Genomic DNA, 21,048 nt, shown 5'->3' with positions numbered 1-21,048 from the left:
TCGTAACTATTGTATACATTTAACAGTCAGATGGAACATTTTCATTAAAGTGACGAAAAGCCTGCTGATCTTGCAGAAATGTTATTCCATGGAAATTATGCATTTTTATCAAGAATTCTTTGTTAAAGAAATAATGACTTTCCTAGAAATTTTGTCAAAATATCTTGAGGTTAATTTGCTGTTGTAATTTCAAAATAAAAAAGCATAAAATTTTGGATGGGTTGTTGTAAATTCTTTGACACATTTCCCATTTCAATTCTCAATTTTATCTTTCTTAAAAATCATTCCAGAGTTTCAATCTTTAAATTAAAGTTATTTGCAACCAACAAATTCAATCTATCAATCTATTGGTTAATTTTATCTCGTTAAAAAAAATGAAATTATAATTTTGAAAAATTTTGAAACAATATTCTTACTATGCATTATAAGTTTACAATTGTGTTATTTTCATGACTTTTGTATGTGTGTATTGTATTGTGTGTGTATTGTATTTTGTTATTAAGTCGCTTTGAAAAGCTCACTAGAGCTTGTGTTATGTAGTTTATTGAATATCGACTCTAAATAAAACTTTGAATTTTGAATCTTGAATATTTAAATCAGAATATATATGGTATGATTGCCAGCAGGACAACTCTCCAACAGATATAAAGTGACAAACTACTTTATTTTGTTTATATGTTTTTGTTTTTCAGAAAAGAAGTAAGATTCTTGTCACAACAATGTTAATATGTTGTACATAAGAACTGCCAAAACCTTTTGTTTCTACTTTCATAAAAGAATAGAAGGAAGCAAAAACAGATGTCATGATCATGCTCATTGTGAATACCAAACATTAGAAAAAGATATATTTCAACTCCTCTAGCTGTTTTGCAAAATTTGCAAACAAAGCTTTTAGACTTGAATAATGAGTTAAAAGTAAATTTTATGCACTTAAAGGCTATGTCTATCATTTAAGCTGATTCACTTTTCCAAAGACATATATTAAACATGTTAAATAAAGAGTATTACGAATTGCATTTGACTTTTAAAAGATATTGAGTTTCTAAAATCAAATATAGTTGCATATATTGAATTGCAACTATTAAATTGCATATATTGAATTGCATAAATTGTTTGCATATATTGAATTGCATATATTGAATTTCCGAAACTTATAATCACTTTGGGCTTAATAACTGGTTTGCAAAGACAAAAGTTTTACGCAATCAATGTATTTATAAAAGTACAAAAATTTTACTTCTTAGACTCATATAAGAAAAAGTGGCAATGAATTAATATTATATAATAATGCACTTATTAGAAAATAGTTTTGATTTTAATAAATGTTATTTTTCTTATCATAAAAGGCTTTGCAGAAATGGCCTGCTGGATCAAGATAAGTCTAATGTCAGTTAAAACTTCAAGCTCTTAAAGGTCAAAGTATATATTTGACCTCAATACTTCATATAACATTACTTACTGGAGTCCTCTCATAAAATAAATCCAATCCAAAAATCTCAACAGATTGTTGAAAATCTACCTCACAAAAACTTGACATTTTTTTCAATACACAGAAAACATTAAATCCAGATTATTTTCAAACTCACATGTTGTGGTGGCGAACTGCCATTGACCATGTTGACAGTCACACATTCGGCAAACCGAACTCGTGACGGGTTACTCTTTAATTTGGCTTTTTTGGCAGCAGTTAACAAGGCAGACTTCCTAATGGACTGAAATATAAAAGACAATGATATGATAACTGGACGTATTTGCTGATTTGCCAACGTAAAACAATACCCCATATTTTTTTATTCTTATAGATGTTATCTGAAATTTAAAAATATCAAATTAGACAAATCACCACCATGTTTGTTTTGAAGTTAAGTAATAACCAGGATTGAATGATTTTTATCATTGTTTGTGTGTTTTAATTAAATAAGGTACAATAATAATACTAGTATATACAGTAATTTCATGGTTAAGTAAGTCAACATGTAAACATTGAAATGGAGCCACAACAAATGTCTTTTTTCTTGTAGATTAAATCGTTGGTTTTCCTGTTTAAATTGTTCAACACAAGTAATTTTCGGGCAAATTATAGTTTGGGGTTCTGTGTGAGTCAAGGCTCCCTGTTGAGGGCTGTACTTTGACCTATAATTGTTAACCTTTTATCCATTGAGACTTGTGGATGGAGAGTTGTCTAATTGGCTCACATACCATATTTTCTTAATTCAACCTTCATCAAAACATTATGTGAAAACAAAAAAGGAGCAACATCCCTTGACCTTGACCTAGGACATAGACATATCAAAATCATTAAGGATCTTCCTGCTATGGTTGAAATGTCTCATGTTGTATTTTATTGAGCATCTAGATAACTGTGAAATTAACACCAAATGTTATCCAATCAAAAGTGATGTTATATGTCATCTTGCATTAGAAATAGATGATCCCACAACTTGAATAATACATAATCAGTAATATAAATGACTTCAAACTATATAATAGTAAGCATTTTGTTGTTGAGGTAATTATTTTCAATATAAATATGCAAACTTAATTAAGAGGTGTCTTCCATGCATGCACACATGCTATTCAGTTAAGTAAATAAAATAATACAATTTAAACTGTGCATAATTCAATTTATATAATTTGTAACTGAAATATATCAATATTTTAAATATGTTTAATGAAATTTTACATGCAACATATGTAATTGAACTGACGTAATTATTTGATGAATGAGTGAACCTAAATATTTAAACTTCAAATTGCTGATAGACATATTCAATACAAAAGAATGTATATTGTAATCTGAAAAAGACATCTTGCAAATGTAAAGGGTCAATTAATTTCATAAATAATTTGTAAATTAAGAATTTTCAATATGAAGTGCAAAAATTTAAACCTTAATAATGTCCTAATTAGCATTTTTAGTATTTTCCAAAGGGAGATAATCGTGATATTTATTAGTTACCTCCCATCAGTGTGATGAACTAATTTTATCACTTATTAAAACTTCTTAAAATGCAATAGAAATAAAATTAGAATGGAAAGTTGGAATGTGTCAAAGAGACATTAACCCAACCAAAGAGCAGAAAACTGCCCAAGGTCACCAATTGGTCTTCGACCTTTGTCTGGTTGCACCTGATCAGTTTGTAAAAGAGGCAACTGTCTTTCATATGACACTGTTGTATGCTTATTTGCTTGCAAGAAATTGCAATGGTTGCATAATAGCATGTGGACGCTGGGATAACTTGAAGTCCCCATCAACTTGTGCACAGTGATTGGCAAATAAAATATTTGTTTGTTTGTTTGTAGTTTGTTTTGTTTGAGGCAATCTAAAATTCAGGAAACATGAAAACAAATATATGAGAAATAAGATTTTACATGGGAAAAGTTACAAAATAAACCAAACAATGTTAACTTCACAACAAAACCATACAAATTTACACTCGGATTTGGTATTAAAAATAATTGGTTAGAAAAAAAAAACACTCATTAAAAATAGGAATTAGGCTGGAAAAATTGGTTTCCAATGAGTATTATAAAGTCCATCACTGTAAAAATAAAACGATAAAATGTGATGATTCAGGAGCTGATAAATGTGATGATTTAAGAGCCGTGTCCATGATCAGATGTGTGATTATAACAAGTTACAAATGATTAAAAAAGTTACGTTTTTCATACAACTAACCTGGGATTCCAGCTACATAAAAACGAATGTGAAAAAAACATAAAAAAAACGTTAATAAGACTGGATATTTAAGTGACTTCTCCAATTTACATAGGTAATCAGAGAGTAACAGTTTCATGGAAGTTATGTGTCAACTGCAACAATATATGTATAGATTATCGAGTTTTCTAAACATTGATATTGTAAAATATCAACCGTGAGGACACAATGTGGACCTTTTTGGTGAGTGAGCGCAGCTAACGAGCTAAAAGTTTCACATTGTGTAGAGTGGCTGATATTTAGGAGATAAATGTATTGTATTTTAAGCTCCAACGGCATCAATTAGGGATTTGATGGTCGCAAATAAAGTTTACTGGCCATGCGTTAGCGGAGACAGTCAACGGGTATTTGCAACCATCAAATCCCAAATTGATGCCGTCAGAGCTTAAAATACAATATTGGTATCTCCATTCTAATGAAACTGACAGAAAACAACGTTAAAACATGTATTTAAAATCTGTCATATGCCGTCTGCGCTTGCGCGTACGTCCAATGGCATCAATTGTCAATTGATGCCATGTAAGAAAGTAACGTTATCCAATCAAAATGAACATTACAAACGTTGTTGCATTAGAATTTATGATATCTATATGAAGAAAACCTGAATTTATCTACTAATTGTTCTATAAATGGTTTTTTTTTCCTCTTCCTAAGACAGTTTTACACTTGACAACAGCAAGCTTGATAACGTCTCCTCTCGCATCGTGATGTCGCTGATAATGCCTGACTCGTTTTGAAGCCTTGATACATGAATTACGGAGTGACAGAGTAGGGTGATAGGCATAGGGAAGGACAATAAAGCTTAAAAAAACGGTTGACGTGAGGGCATTGCCCTGAGCCAATGGTAAAAGTCTATAGATTGCTTGAAAGCTATTGTATCCCAAAAAAACTCATCAAAGATCAAATAAGAGTTTTCATGATAATGGACCTAGGTCAACCTAAGATATAATTTGCCCAATTTTTTTGTTGTTATCTTGATCTTAAAATAAAAAAAGATTACCTTGTATACCATATATATATATTTTTTATTTTACTTTTTCTTCTCAGCCCAAATTGCACAGTAATTTCATCAACAATTTAATAAGCATAAAATGCCACCGAAATTGTACTGTTAATTGATAAACTATATAAATTCATTTGGATTTTTCTATTTCCAAACCTCCCAAATTGCACAGTAGCTAGTACATACAACCAGCTTCTCTAAGCTAGCTAGCATGCTACTGTCAGCATCTGACAAATGGTTATTATAGACTTCACTATTCTAAATATCACTTAGATTCAGGCTTAATAACAGCTTTATGATCTTTGCCAATTGATGACTGTTGTAATCTCACTTTCTTAATAGCATGATAAAAACTACAGGAAGTGTTAATGACCTTTCATTTATTACCAATCAAAAACAAGATTTTTAATGACTTTTCATTTACTGCCAATCAAAAACAGGGCTTAACAGGATTTCTCAACGATAAAAAAAATGTTTTGTTGCATTCTTTCATAGGATTCAATCATAAAGTGTCTAGAAGTATACAGAATTAGAACAAAAGACCTTGATAACTGAAATAAAAGTCTTGGGAACTATTTTGGAAATTATCAGTAATTAAAAAGAGCTGTGATAAGTCAAGTAACCTTCAGCCAAGGTGAAAACTCTAAGAAATGTTGACCATTGTGTATTCTTTCTAAAATGCAATTGACTTAACACACACATATTTTAATGATATGCAAACTTATTGATTAAACAATACATTAAGAAAATCTGACCATTGACAAATTAGGGCAAAATTTTGGTAGATGAACAAATTAAAAAAAAAATCCAAAAAGGAATTTATACCATAATTCATCCATCATTTATTCATACAGAATTTGGATTCACATAATAGATATTTGTAATAAAATTCTTCAATTGGTCAGACTTTGCCATCCTCTTCTGTCCCCATTGACAATTTTCAGAAGATTTTTTAATCTAGGACATAAAATTCAGTTGCCCTCATTTTTGACATTAAGATCCCTGAATGATAAATAAAACAACCCAACTTGCAATTGTATACTGCCATGATGCCAAATGTTTTACAAAATCATCCATCTTTGTGTCAATTAAGATTTAAAAATGAGAATGCCTTAAAAAAGCAGTTCTAAAAATTTGAAAGATACAATAAAACACAATACAGTTTCTAACTCTAAATGTCAACAGACTTACACAAGAGGGCTTCAAATGATCTAAATCAATCATTATGACAATTAGCAAAGAATTGAACTAATATATATAGGAAGGTTCTGAATTCATTGTTAAGGAAAGGAATATCCCTTAAGGCAATACAAATGATAGTAAAATACATAGGTTTGTAAAAAGTCATTATGCTTTTGGAATAAATTTTCCATTTTCGTCTTCCTACATTGAATTATCAAACATTCTTTTTTACCACTGAAGCGAAGTCATACATTTAACATATTAATATTGCTTAAGGCTAGTCTAGGGATTCTTAAACTTATATAGAACTGAAAAAATTCTGCAAAAAGTCAGAATATTTTCAAAACTTTTATTCAATTGAGAACTTGAAATGTTTCACTCATGCAAATCACCATAATGTTAGTAAAATTTAAGAAATTCCCATTTTCATTTTCACAAAAAGATTCATGTATTTCTTAAAATTTCATTTTTGAGGCAGACTTTGGAAGTCCTTTTTAATGGAATAGAACTTAACATCAAATTGCAATCTCTATTAACAGGCTTCCATACCAGGAAAATCTTTAAAATTTGATCCCTTGAATTGACATTTATATCTATATCTATGGGGCAGAATAGTCAAAGATAAGAAACAGAAGCTTATATATATTGTAACTGAAACCAACAAAAGTCCCTCATTTAAGTCTTGTAAAAACAGAATTCTTACAACTTCTTCAAAAATGTGATTCCTTGAAATGACCTTTATATCTATATCTATGGAGTGCCAGAAGTGCCAAAGATAAGAAACAAAAGCTTACATATGTGGTAACTGAAAGCAAGGAAACTCCCTCATTTAAGTCTTGTAAAAACAGAATTCTTACAACTTCTTCAAAAATGTGATTCCTAATGAAATGACCTTTATATTTATTTCTATTGAGTGGAATAGCCAAAGATAAGAAACAAAAGCTTACATACGTGGTAACTGAAACCAAGAAAAGTCCCTCTTTTAAGACTTGAAAAAAAACAGAATTCTTACAACTTCTAGACTCAACCAAGCAGGAACTCTATCTGTGACATCAATCTTTATGTCAAACAGAAAGAAGTTTCTGTGTTTTTTACCAATAAAAGGTTTTCTTATAAAAACTTAGAATAAAGAGACGCAGAATTCTAAATTTATCAAACAGCTTGAGAAGTCAATGGTCCCTATTATCCACAGCATCAGATCAGCTGGAATTCCAACTGACTTAAACCGTCCTTTAATTGGATCTTTCGTCTTTTAATGCAAGCGAAATGTGTGATAATTGATGCCTTAATAACATACCTTTTAGCAATAGAGCTTAGAAATAGTGTTTATTGAAAAAGCGATCCTTAAATATTAAGTACATTGTATTTAAGATAAGACATAAAAGCTTATATACATCTCACTGAAACCAACAAAAGTCCCTCATTTAAGTCTTGTAAAAACAGAATTCTTACAACTTCTAGACTAAACTGAGCAGGAACTCTATCTGTGACATCAATCTTTATGTCAAACAGAAAGAAGTTTCCATGTTTTTTACCAATAAAAGGTTTTCTTATCAAAACTTAGAATAAAGCGACGCAGAATTCTAAATTTATCAATCAGCTTGAGAAGTCAATGGCTCCTATTATAAGCAACAGTAGATCAGCTGGAATTCCAACCGACTTAAACCGTCCTTTAATTGGATCTTTCGTCTTTTAATGCAAGCAAAATGTGTGATAATTGATGCCTTAATAACATACCTTTAAGCGATGGAGCTTAGAGATAGTGTTTATTGAAAAAGCTATACTTTAAAGTTGTTTACTAAAATAGCGATCTTTAAATATTGTGGTACATTTATGTAAAACGTCTAAATATAGTTCTTTCTAAAATAGTAACACAATTTTGGATTTTTTGCTGTTAAATGTTCTACGGTAGAGAGCGAGAGTAATTTTTAAAGCCATGGGTTTACTCCCAAAAAGTGATCCTTAATTATTATGTGTTCTAAAATAGCGATCTTAAATATTGCGTTTCCTGAAATAGCGACAACACTCATGTAAAATGTCTAAAAATTGTTCTTTCTAAAATAGAGTTTCCATTTTTGCAACAAACAAATTATTCTAATACAAATATCATGTTTTCTGTAATAGCAATCTTTAAATATTCTGTTTTTAGCAGAAATAGCGATTACATTTTAGTAAAATTTCTAAACATAGTTCTAAATAAAATTAAGAGATACCAATTTTTCAATTTCTACTGCTTAATATTCTTACTGGGAGACTCAGTTAATAAAGTCGAGAAATATCATGATTTCTAAAATAAAAATCTTTAAATATTGCGTTTTTTGAAATAGTGATTATCGGTTTAAATGTCTAAATATAGATAGAATTTTAGAATCTCTGCTGTTTAATATTCTTACTGGGAGAGAGATTTAACAATTACAAGAGTGTACTTTTTATATACAGGAGCTATATTTATTGTCAGTGTTTTAGTTTATTTTCACATTACTTTTGTCCTTCTGTTTATTTTAAGAAAAGATAAACATTAGCTAAATATTCAATAAAGAAATTGCAAACAAAATCGCTTCTTATCTTTTAAATTAAATTTTCTGTTTATTGTTGAAACATTCAATAATCTGCTTAAATCTTGTGAACCGTAAATATTAGTTATAATGAGAAAGTTCACTGAGTTTGTTTTAGTTCATCAGTACGAAATCAAATTACTTTAAACGAATTACTGTATGATGTCTTTTGGTATTGGCATAAGTCTAAAGCTCCTTGCAAACAACAAAAACAAATTTATAGTTTTGTTGAATTTCCCCTAAAAACAATAAATTGAATTTCTGTTCATTGTTGAAAAATTACAACATTCTGTAGACAGTTCACTTGGTTTGCTTTGGTTCAACAGTACAAACTAAATTACTTTCTTATAAAATAAATGAATTTGTTGTCATATGTTATTGGCAAATTGTAAAGTCACTGACCGAGAGATGTTGATTCTATACTGTGGATTCATTTATTTTCGTGGATACCAATTTTCGTGGATAAGTGGAAAACTGAATGATCGTGGATATTTAATTTCGTGGTTTTTGCCGATTTCTGCATACAAGCCTATAGCAAATTTGTCATTCGTTGAGCATTTAATTTCGAAACCTGAAACTGACGAAATCCACGAAAATTGGTATCCAACAAATAATAATAAATCCACAGTATTATGTTAGTTACTATGGATTCCATTATTTTAGTGGATTTGAGGAAACTTGTGTTTTCATGGAAATTTGGTTTCATTTAGCATGTAAGCCAAGGACATCTTTGCCTGGGGTATGGTGCAACCTTAGCTTTATTACTATTAGATGATACTGCATGTTGATTCAATATTATTCCTGGATTTCTTGGGTGTAGGTAAACCACAAAATTTCTATAGGCTTGCATGTGGACTTTGGGTAGAACTCCTTTTATATCCTTTAGGTTTTATGTTTGGAAAGGCAAAAAAGTTATTTTTTCTGACTTTTCAAACTTCAATCACAAGAGTACCTTGAAACTTAAACCCTCAAAAAATCATAAAATTTGGTTTTGTTATCAACTGAGCATACTGTGACTATGGATGGTCATGGTAGGCTAAGATTGATTGATTGTTGGTTGCTGAACATCAGTAACAAATAGGTGATGCATGTTCAGGACTATGGTTGACTAAGATTAACAGTTTCCAGGTGCAAATTAAAAAGATGTTGCCTTTACAGGGGGTCTCATTGGGAGGTTCAGATCCTAGATCCCGCTTACTGTTTTGTCAGAATCCCGTATCCTGCTTACCTTATGTACGTAAGCAATTAATTCTCATTTTTTTGTCATTTCCCAGGTCCCGCTAGACCTATTTTCCCGTTTTCACACACAATAATTTGACTTTCACGTGTCACGCTTAGACCCCAATGACACCCACTTTAGACAGTCAGCAACTGTTCAGTCAAGGTGGCTTTAATAGCCGCCAATCAAATCCAGACAGTCAGTCAACATGTACAGTCATTTGGTGTCACATTTAAATAACCTAACCTATCAAATTTAACCAGACACTGAGAAAGTCAACACTTCTGTAATGTGTGGTATAAAAAGACAATATAAACCAACCAAACAGTCAACAAAAAAATGATAACAGTCTGCTCAGGTCAAATTTGAGAAAATTTATCTACAAATACAGATTTTCATTTATAAGTGAATTTAATAATATTATTATTTCATACTGGACATTTAACACATAACAATATGCAATCTATCATTTATTTGCCAGTCACAGTTATAATACTTACATTATCAGTATATGGTTGGCAAACAGTCAGAGAAATCTTGTCTTTGCAGGATCTACAAAGACAAATAATTATTTTTAATTTTATAGACACTTTTGTTTAGGGCTAGCTGAAGCAAGCCTCCGGTTGAAGGATTTGCTTGATTTATTGAAGACCCATTGATGACCTTCTGCTGTTTTCTGCTCTTTTAAGTCTTGTTATGGTTTCCTTTACACATTCCCCATTTCCATTCTCAATTTTAGTTCAAATTTTAGTTCAAACAGAACTTTAAAGAAATTGTTCCACTTTTTTTGTTTTTTGTTAACAGCTAACATTAACACTTTGCAACTTACATGAATTTTAAAATATTTGTTAAGTTATTATACAATGCTAAATATTCTTCGATACAGATTTTTCTGTTATTTCATATGATAAATTCAATGAGACAAATACAATGTATTTCTTGGCCTTAGTCAAGTAATTTAAATTACATTGCTATATATTTTTTCATACAGATTTTTCCTATAATTTCATATGATAATTGAATGAGACAAATTCAATGTATTTCTTGGACATGTCACATGTAGATCACCCTATAATCTCATTACTTGTAAGTCCTCAATTATATAAAACCGTATGTCAAGCTCTAAATAGTTCTGTGTGTCTCTATAAGTTTTTATTGTGTTTGTCTTGTGTTTCCAAAAAAGTTATATAATAATGAAATTTTATATTACTCTATGCATTTATGAGGGGGATATGACCTTTATTGGGTATTGAGACTCCATATCGGGTCTTTTTGAGCTAGGGATTTCAGGATTGATCCTTTTGGGATCCAGGATTTTTTTTTCTAATTTCATGATGTCGGGATTTAAATTTCTTCAATTTTTTTTGGATATGTCTATACAACTGATAAATGGGAGTGGGGGAAGGGGGAGGATGGAGAGAGAGAGGGGTCCTGATCCCAAAATCCCGGGCTTAAATACATGAAATCCTGCAAATTTCAGAGTCTGATAATGGCACTTATCTCTGGTATCCCATACTTTATTAGAAGCAAAAGTTTTGAACTTATAAAACATTAAGCGCTTAAATCAAGGAACAATTAAAATTCTGATAACAAAAGAACCAGCTGCATAATCTTTTCTAAATTTCAATATGGAAAAAGTTTATAACAGTAAACAATTTATAAATGCCAAAATTAAGATAAACAAAAAAAAGGAAAAATTATTTAAAAACTTAATTTAACTTACGGCTTTTGCTTTCTGTAAAACATGTTCTCTGCCATAAACATGGTGAGAGATTTTACAACTTTACATCCACGATAACAAATTAACCCCTAGTAAGTTTTTCATTAAAAGTTATCAAGGTATGTAATGAACAGTGTTAAAAATTTATTGGCGAAAAGGATCAATTTCATCACTAACTCCATCATACCCCTAATTGCAAAAATGTGACAAACCTATCAAAAAATTAATTATCTACATCAATTGAGGTCCCTCATGGGGTTCTTGATTATATTGGTCGTTTTTATAGTGATTATTTTATAACCAGACAAAATAATTCATGATAATTTGATTATCTTTTAAAAAAAATATATGATTAATGTGACTATATTGGCAAAAAGTTTCAATTATGTGATTACTCAGACACCCCTATGAGGAGCCTCTCAATTCAATACCCTTGTTTGCTTATCAAACTTCTTACGGTCCCAGTAGGAAGCCAATTTTCTATGCATCAACACGATTACATTTTAAGGTAAATTAAAAAAGTTGCTTAATCAAATTGACAAAACTACAATGCCGAAAAAAACTAATTTGCTGAATTTTTTTTTCAATATATAATTTTGATCAAATAGATAGAGTTGATGCAGTTCTGGTTATTTTGGAATACTAGATAAAATATTTATGAAATTGTTCGCATTCTTCCAAAGTTCATGACAGTATTGGATTATAGTGCTATGAGCAATTGATAAAACTATTGGCGTGTCAAAGTTGAGAGATAGGACGTCAGATTGATTGCCTGTTGGGAAATTTCATAAAACCCTCCGATGTCTATAACAAAATTATATACCAATTTCAAAATGAGATAAAATAAAAAAATCATATATTTTTTAATGTTTGTTCTATTTATAGTTTGCATGCAGCCAATTAGATGTTGAATTAGTCATGCCAAATAGAAATTATGTAATTTCAACCATATATAAGTTTGTGTCATATGGTCTTTTTCAGCATCTCCTGACCTCAAATATTCAGTGCTGTTCAGGCGCGTTTCCAGCCATTTTAAAAAGGGGGGGGGGGGGGGGGGGGGTTCCCAATCCAGGACAAAGGGGGGTTCTAACTATATGTCGATCCTATTCCAATGCATTGATGGGCCAAAAAAGGGGGGTTCCAATCCCCTGAACCCCCTGGATCCCCCAATGCTGTTATTATCAAGTACAATCATATAGATTAGTTTTAATTCAGCACTGAATATTTTCAGGTGAAAGTCCGATCTCACATCTTACTACACCAATATATCACTTAATTATTAATAAATACAATCATGCAGGAATTAGGAAAAATATGATGAGACGTGAAACATCATAGAATTCTCTCAGAATTTTTGATAAAGCCTATAAGCTAACAGCCATTTAGGGCAATTATAATATAACTCACGAAACCAATATTATTTTCCAAATTTTTTATAAATTTTTTATAAAGCTGCTAACAGTCATTTAGAGCAATTGCAACCTAATTCCCTGAACCCAGAAGACAAATGAAATCGGTAAATTGCTTTACAGAACAGCATTAAAAGTTAAGCACTTATGAATGAAATTAATTACATATACAGATGACAACCTTGTTTGTTAACTATTCATGAATTCCGCTGGTTTTATCGGAAATGAACTGTAAATGGAGTAATGAATAATTTCATTTTGACAATGGACGTCTTTAACCTTAATCAAGACTCATTTATCTGGATGTAATAAAACGCACACTAAACTTAGTTCTGAATGGTCACATTATGAATATATAAAGAATTCATTTTTACTCGTAATTTGACTTTTGGTCATAGCAAATGAACATTTATAAGTTGTATTTATAGCAGCTGTATCTTATTTCATATTGACTTGCTGGTTGCTTAAATTTCAACAGCTAGGTCACAGTTCAAGGTTAAAAATGGCATTATTATAGTTAACCTGTTTAGAGCTGGCGTTTTTTTTACCACTTAAAATCACAAACTTCAACAATTGTTAGAACTGACAAATCACCATTGATTCAGCTTAATTACCAAAAATTATCTCCTTTCCGTGACTCCATTGCGGGTGAGGAAAACATTGCTACATCAAAGATTAGGGATTGCTTTTGATTTTTTTTTTTTTGTATTCTGCTTTTCCTTGGTATATTACTTCATTTGCTTTGCAAATTTATGGACCATTCTGTTAGGTATTTTCTTAGGACTTAAAGAGTGGGTCTCATTGGGGTATAAGCGTGACGCAGGATTGCCAAATTTTTGTAAGGGTGACACGTGAAAGTCAAATTATTGTGTCATGAAAACGGGAAACGAGGTCTAGTGGGATCCGGGAAATGACAAAAAAATCAGAATTGCTTAAGTCCATAGTGTAAGCAGGATACGGAAATCATACTAAACAGTAAGCGGGATCCGGGATCGGAACCCCCCAATGAGACCACCTTGAAGGGCGTACGGTGACCTATAATTGTTAATGTCTGTGTCATTTTGGTCTTTTGTGGATAGTTGTCTCATTGGCAATCATACCACATCTTCTTTTTTATCTTAAGACATCAAACTTACCGAACACAATCAATGACATATTCCCTGGGTGCTTTCTTTACATCTTCTCCATTGATTCTGATGATCTGGTCCCCTGGTAATAGTTTGTCAATGCTTGGTCCACCTAAAATGGAACCAGTGTTATATATTTAGTCTACAGTATTTAATATACACCAGTAAGTCTCTTCATACAAGGGGGGTTTGAGGTTTATATGCATAAATTATCTTCCATAAATTAAATGTTAGGATTGATAACAAATTTATTTCTCCTCTGCAAAGAAGATAAACAAATTTAAATTACTGTAAATTCAGAAATTAATGCCATGTTTTCATAATGGTGAAAAATGCTACAGAGTTGTAATAGTAATAATTTAAACTCGCATTTTGAAATATTTTATATGATTTAAACAGGATTTTTCTCAAAATCGTAAAAATTAAAATCGCATTTAAGTCTGAACTGAGCAAATCGCAATAATAAATGCACACTATAATTTCTGAATTTACAGTATACCTGCTTTAATCTAATAGATGATTATCATAGGGTTCTCCCCAGGACCTTAGGGAAACATTATACCCTCATAGGTGCTATCTTGGATGATTTTAAAATAAAATGTAGAGAGTGCTATATTTTTTAGAAACCAGTGCTATGATAATTTCCATTATGCTATTTGAAAATTCCATAGAGAGCACTTTGAAAAATACTTTTAACAAAATGACACATTGTAGGGTTTCAGATCGGACTACTGTGGATTCATTTATTTTCGTGGGTACTGATTTTCACGGATGAAGGAAAACTTGCCTGTTCCTGAACATTAAATTTCATGGTTTTGGCAAAGTCTTCATACAAGCCTTTAGAAAATTTGTCATTTAATTTCATGGTTCACCTGTACTAACAAGATCAACGGAAATTGGTATACAATATTAATTATAATAATGAATCCACAGTATTCGCTTATGCTCGGCCTAAGTTCTAAATAAATTTACCATCAGTAACAAATCTGACAACAACTGGCCTCTCACTCCCTGCAACAAAACCAAATCCTTTCAATGGATCACGATTCAATTCTACCTCCCGAGGCTTGGGTGGCTCTACATAATCTGGGTCATCTCTGGGGTCGTCACGTGTTGTGTACTTGTCAAGATGACTGAAATAAATAAAACACATAAAATAGAGATTTCTTTATTAAGGCTCATAATCATTGTCTTTTTATGCTAGAATTATAAGCTTCCTAATGCAACTTCATATAAATGTCTCTAAAATGCAGTTTCATAAACATCTAATTAGAATCTATATTTTGTACCACATTAAATGTCACAAATTTTATATAGCAATAAATCTTTAAATGGAGAATTATGTGGAGATTTCGACTGTATAATTTATAAAGAAGTCTACCTTTCTGGCATATTTTTTCCAGCATTAGTTTCAGATGAAAGTTTATAACCTTTCTAATAACATATAGGGTTATTGCTTAAACATTGGTGAATATTGACCATGCAGAGTACATTTTTATATTCGAGGGGCTTTTTAAGTGCAAGATATTTTCCACACTGGATACTAAATAATTCAGCAGTATTTAAATAATACAGGGCAGATCCAGACATTTTTAAAAGGGATTTTTGAACATATGTCCCCATTCAAATCAATACTGATTGTAATATAAACAGAGTACATTCGCTGTGCACAATGTCACAAGCCCTTACATGTAAATGTATAATAATGATTAAATTGTTTGATGTACAATTGATTTGGTAAAAAACTGCCATTAGTTATAAGAAGATGTGGTATATGAGTGCTAATGAGACAATACATTTTCTTTCTCAGGATATGGAATAACATAATTACTGTTTTTTGTTTCAGATTTTGTTTCGGTAAATTTTGATAGACTTTTGAAAAACTGATATTCACTTCATGTGACGGCGGTGTACTGTAGCCCTAAGTGAATATCAGCTTTTCAAAAGTCAATAAAACCACATATCCTAGACAGTAATTGTATATTATTACCAGCTAATTTTTGGTTGCATTCTCTATGAAATATGTTGCTGCTATACAATAACAATGTTTACAAACATAAGTTTTTATAGAAATGTAAGTGTAAACTGGTCACAAGATTTTCTCAGTATTTCATAACATTATGGTTGTGTAAATCCTCATCCTTGTGAGGTTAATTTGTCTAATTGGCAATTTAGATCAGTTTCATTAATTGTCAAGTGGTGGCAGTGACTTACATTGCTTGGGTGGAGCCTTGAGTAAATTTAAAATCAAGAGACTACATAGACCAGTTTAACTTAAGCGCAAATAAATATTGAGACGTCCGGCGTTTAATTAGTGGACACTTTTTTGGAAAAAACAATTATCAGACACCAAAAACAATTATCAGATACCAAAAACAATTATCAGATACCAAAAACAATTATCAGACACCAAAAACAATTATCAGACACGTTTGGTCAATATTGAATATTACAGACACATTTGGCCAATATTGAATATTACAGACACGTTTGGGGAGAAAAGACATTTTTTGGGGGAAGGACATGTTTGGGAGTGTTACACATATATTAAGGATTAATTATAACAAATATTCTGAGGGAACTTCTGTCAGGCCGAACAAATATATATTGAAAAACATATGTATAGTTTATGCTGTAATGAAAGTTTCCCATCTAAATCTATTCTTCTTCTTTCAGTAAACATATACCAGATAGAATCTAAAGTTGTTCTCAAAACAGAATGAAATGTCCATAAGAAGATTAGAAAAATCAGAAAAATAAATGTAACCATTCCGGTGGCTGAGGCAAGGAAATGATTTAATCTATTTCTGTTGTAAGTACTGATGTTTTTTCCATAAGCAGCTTACGGAAAACAAAAACCCGAGTTTATCCCTTCCTGAGACCGACCAAAAAACATTACAATTCTACTAAAAAACAATTAATTTTGCTTTACTCTGCTGTTTTTATCCTGTTCTATTATTTTTATGATGTTGTCAACAAGATTAGTTTAGTAAATGAAATTCCTACAGTTATAGGTAAATATTTACGCTGGAATAGTTCGGATCTTTCCTGATAATTTTATGATGATTCCGAATTGGTATGAATTTATGTTTATCATAAAAGCAAGGCCAGATAAAAAAAATAAAAAATCTTTTCACTTATTAGTGTAACTACATGTATAGTCCCTAATATAATCAGTAATAAAAAAATCTAAGCATAACAATCTCTAATTTGGCATTAAAATTAGAAAGATCATATCATAGGGAACATTTACACGTACTATTAGTTTCAAGTTGATTGGACTTCAACTTCATCAAAAACTACCTTGACCAAAACTTTAACCTGAAGAGGGACAGATGGACAAACGAACGAACAGACAAATCGACGGACAATCAGACCAGACCAGAAAACACTATCGTAGGTGGGGCATAAAAAAATTGTAAAGTCTTGAACCCAGAGTGACTATAAATGAATTGTGCCAACAAAATGTAACTTATGGCAATGAGAGACTGACATTAATATTATACAAAAAGTATTCCCCACTTTTATTTCACTTATTAAGCTGCACCTACCGGTACTTCTTGACAACTTTTAAATTAAATATATAATAGATGATCTAATAGCTAAGTAAAATATCCACACGCCAAAAACTCACGCACATTCATTTGTGATGAGATAATTTGTGAAGCCAAACATCATGGTTTATAGAAGATGCTGTCATTGCTTCCTAATTGAATTTCCACAACTATGTTAACATAATTGATAGTCCATTTATAGTAATGTACAGTGGAAGAAGGATACAATTTCCCTGAAGGAACATTCCATCATTGTACGAATTCACTTGGCTATGTATTTTCATACAAAAACATTGTTAGATGGTGTACTTGGCCATTTGAAACTTCAGATATAAATGAATTTTGTTTTATAATGTAATCCATTATTGTCCATTTAAGGTAGTACCCAACACTTTTACTAAAATTAATTTGGCTCGTTTAATTTTCATAAAATTTTGTCAAAGTATTTACTTTAACCCTTTAACCAAAATATATAAATTTCGAAAATTATGAACCACCCATTTTATCAGAAAAATTACACTGGTTATATAGCAATTTAACAAACACTTATTTTGATCATTGAGAAGCTTACTATTCCCTTATCAACACCACGTAATTAAAACGTTTAGCTGATTTTACAGAGTTATCTCCCTGTAGTGTTAGGTACCACCTTAAGGATCCAGTTTTTGACTTGGTTAACTGTATACATATAGTATATGTAACAGATAATTAGCATTTGTATTTATTTCTTCATCAAAGACAATGTTTTAGTGTCCTGTATATGTATGGTCATATGTGTTTTATGGTAAAGTCGTAAGAGTTGTGTCCCTTTGTATAATGATGCATATTTGTCATGTGATGTTATCTGTCTGTTTAAAATAAATGTGCTATGGCATTGGATGTGTTTTTGTTACTCTTAAGCAGATATAACTTTTGCAGCACAGGGAGGCAAGTATATCCCCCCCCCATGTACTTAATATTAGTTATATATATGTATTGCTGCCTTGTTGTTATTTTAATGTATTCATTTTAAACTCTATCCTCTTGTGTTTTAGTATTGTAGATACTCTGTTACTCTGTTTAAAATACTTACTTGATGAAGTATGGTTTGTTATTCTTGTCCACAGCACATTCCCACCCATGAGGTAGTCCCAAACTACCAGGGTCCCAGCTCTCTGTAGGAGGTACCCATGAGGAGGTTTTCCCTGCATGACTAAAAATAGAAAATAAAACAAAACATTAATTTAGAGATCATAAAAATGGTGTATTTTCTGAAAAAGTTAACATCATAATGGACATTTGTAATAAGTTTCTAATGGATGTGACAACTGAATGACAAACTTCCCTATACCAAAATTTTAACCTTTATATACAAAGCAGGATAGACAAATTGATAAATGGATAGAGGGACAAATGTAGACTTAGAAAACATAATGCCCCGTATTGTCATTTACCCTACAATCAACTTCTCTACTATTGACCTACAGGTCGGCAGATAACAAACAGTTATTAACCTATAGTATATGTTTATAGTCTCCTGGTATCCTGCTTCTGTTTTTAGCAAACAGTTATGTTCAAATCACTGTTTTCATTACAGTTCAATTTGGGGATATCAATGTCCACATGTTAGTTATGTTGATTTTATTCAAAAACAAATTCAACAATTTAGATGGAGAAAACAATATGTTCAAGTTCAATTTTAGGTTGCAGGATAAAAACAATAATCGTAGGGAATAAATCTTGTTTGTACTAGCTGTAACGAAATAGGAGAAAAGCTGTGCTAGACTTGGTTCTCTCTGTTTCTTTATGCTCGTCAAATAAATTTTTCATTTTCCGACACTATACGAATATTGTATTTTTATACATGCCATTACAAAAGAAACCTTAGCTCATGTATAACTGTTGTATTATAAGGATATAGTGATATTAAACTTGAAGGGTTTGTTATAATAATTGGTATTCCTTGTGTAAGTGGACAGATTCTACTTGAGTCAGGTTTCAATAGTGTGTTAAACCTTATTTTTATATAAAATGAAATTGTTTCTTTTAGTTTTTACAAATCAAATCTTTTCAAGTGTTGAGTTTTATGAAATTGATTTCATTATAAAATATAAACCTTCTATAGTGATAAGAAAATACATCTCTTGGTAATATTTTAATCTTATCTGTCAAAAAAAATCTAAGACATAAATTGATCATAACAACTATTCAGCACAATCAATTTATGTTGGTTTATTTGATTTAAAATAATTGAATTTTGGCAATTTTATGTGGCATTTGTACAAAACTGTGATATTTCATTTTTCTGATGCAATTTCAAATGGTACATAAATAAAATAAATGCTTTCCTTTTTAATAGGAGGGTTTGGTAGGAGGGCAATGGAAAACATCGTAAAATTAGTCTTTGTAATTATCTCTTAACGTTTTTTTTTTACATTTGTGGAAATTCATTGTTGATTGCAGACCATTGATATTCTCTGTAAAAATGTATGCCAAACTTCAGCATCATGTATTTTTTGACATATTGCAAACTTCAACATGGTCAAATCTGATCAACAACCTTTGGAATTTATGGATGACCTTGAGACCTGACATCTCACTTAAAAGGACCTATGACCTTTACAGATGTTCTGAGCCTTTTTCTTTGAAAGTGTGACTTCAAGTGAACTGAGACAACATTTTAGAATGTTACCTTTTGACCTAATGAATACCCTAATGGAGCCCTTAATACTGAACATAAGAAGTCAATTAAGGTGTCTATCTCACAGACACCACATCTCCATCCATGTGAGGATATAGCCAGTCAAGGTCATGAAACACTTCCATAATCATCCATTCATTCATATGCTCAGTTTTAAAGTCTTTTTTACAAATTTGATACAAAGGTTAAAAATTTACACCCAAGATCTATCACTTAAAGTGACTAAGCTTCATTCTTTTTATACACAGCGACAAAACTCAAAATTAAAAAGTATTAAACTGTTATCTAGACTGTCAGTCAGCTTTTCCAAAAGGTAACTCTTTAATCTTAAAATCTCAAAATTTAAAATTAGAATTTATTCATCTTACATCTTTCAAAAAAAATAGATATGATCTTTTGATTATATGTATATCTTGCAATCATTAAACAGTCTAAATTGAAAATAATGTTCAAACCTATGAATAAAAACTGCAATTTTTATATGGCTGCATGCAAAACAATCTTGTTGGTTGAGGGGGTCTAAAAATAATACAGCACAAACAACATTTTCCAAAAGACAAAAAAAAACCGAGGACATGACACTTTTGACTGATAAGCTGGTCAAACAATGGATGTTCTTAAAACACTGCTGACTGCCATTGGCAATTGCCAAATAAACTGATCACCAGATTTAACAAAATTGATCTAAATTTGAATACTAAACAGAAAACAATAAACTTGCAGAAAAGATGGTATACCATAAATGTCTCTACAGTGATGTTAGGAACCAAAACGGTATTTGGAAGGCCATATAATTTACCTCAATTTAGGAATTTATACATGTCTATAAGTTAACGTAAATAGAAAGCACAGTGAACACCAAAATAAATCAGTCAAATGTT

At 30.9% G+C, this 21,048-nt stretch overlaps 1 protein-coding gene across 7 annotated transcripts in view; it reads right to left on the bottom strand.

The window, feature by feature from the left end:
- The window catches only part of LOC134696420 (uncharacterized), a 103,032-nt gene that overhangs the window by 44,666 nt on the left and 37,318 nt on the right, over positions 1–21,048 (bottom strand). For all 7 annotated transcript variants that reach the window (XM_063558208.1, XM_063558210.1, XM_063558209.1 and 4 more), the window contains exons 3-7: positions 18,560–18,679; positions 14,906–15,066; positions 13,943–14,045; positions 10,178–10,229; positions 1,587–1,712 (exon numbers count right to left, since the gene is read on the bottom strand). In XM_063558208.1, the coding sequence (XP_063414278.1) occupies positions 1,587–1,712; positions 10,178–10,229; positions 13,943–14,045; positions 14,906–15,066; positions 18,560–18,679 (562 nt within the window). The remainder of the gene's footprint in view (positions 1–1,586; positions 1,713–10,177; positions 10,230–13,942; positions 14,046–14,905; positions 15,067–18,559; positions 18,680–21,048) is intronic.

The sequence above is a fragment of the Mytilus trossulus genome, chromosome 14 (genome assembly GCF_036588685.1).
Source record: "Mytilus trossulus isolate FHL-02 chromosome 14, PNRI_Mtr1.1.1.hap1, whole genome shotgun sequence".
In the NCBI taxonomy this organism is placed as follows: domain Eukaryota; kingdom Metazoa; phylum Mollusca; class Bivalvia; order Mytilida; family Mytilidae; genus Mytilus; species Mytilus trossulus.
This window is presented reverse-complemented; position numbering and strand designations above follow the sequence as displayed.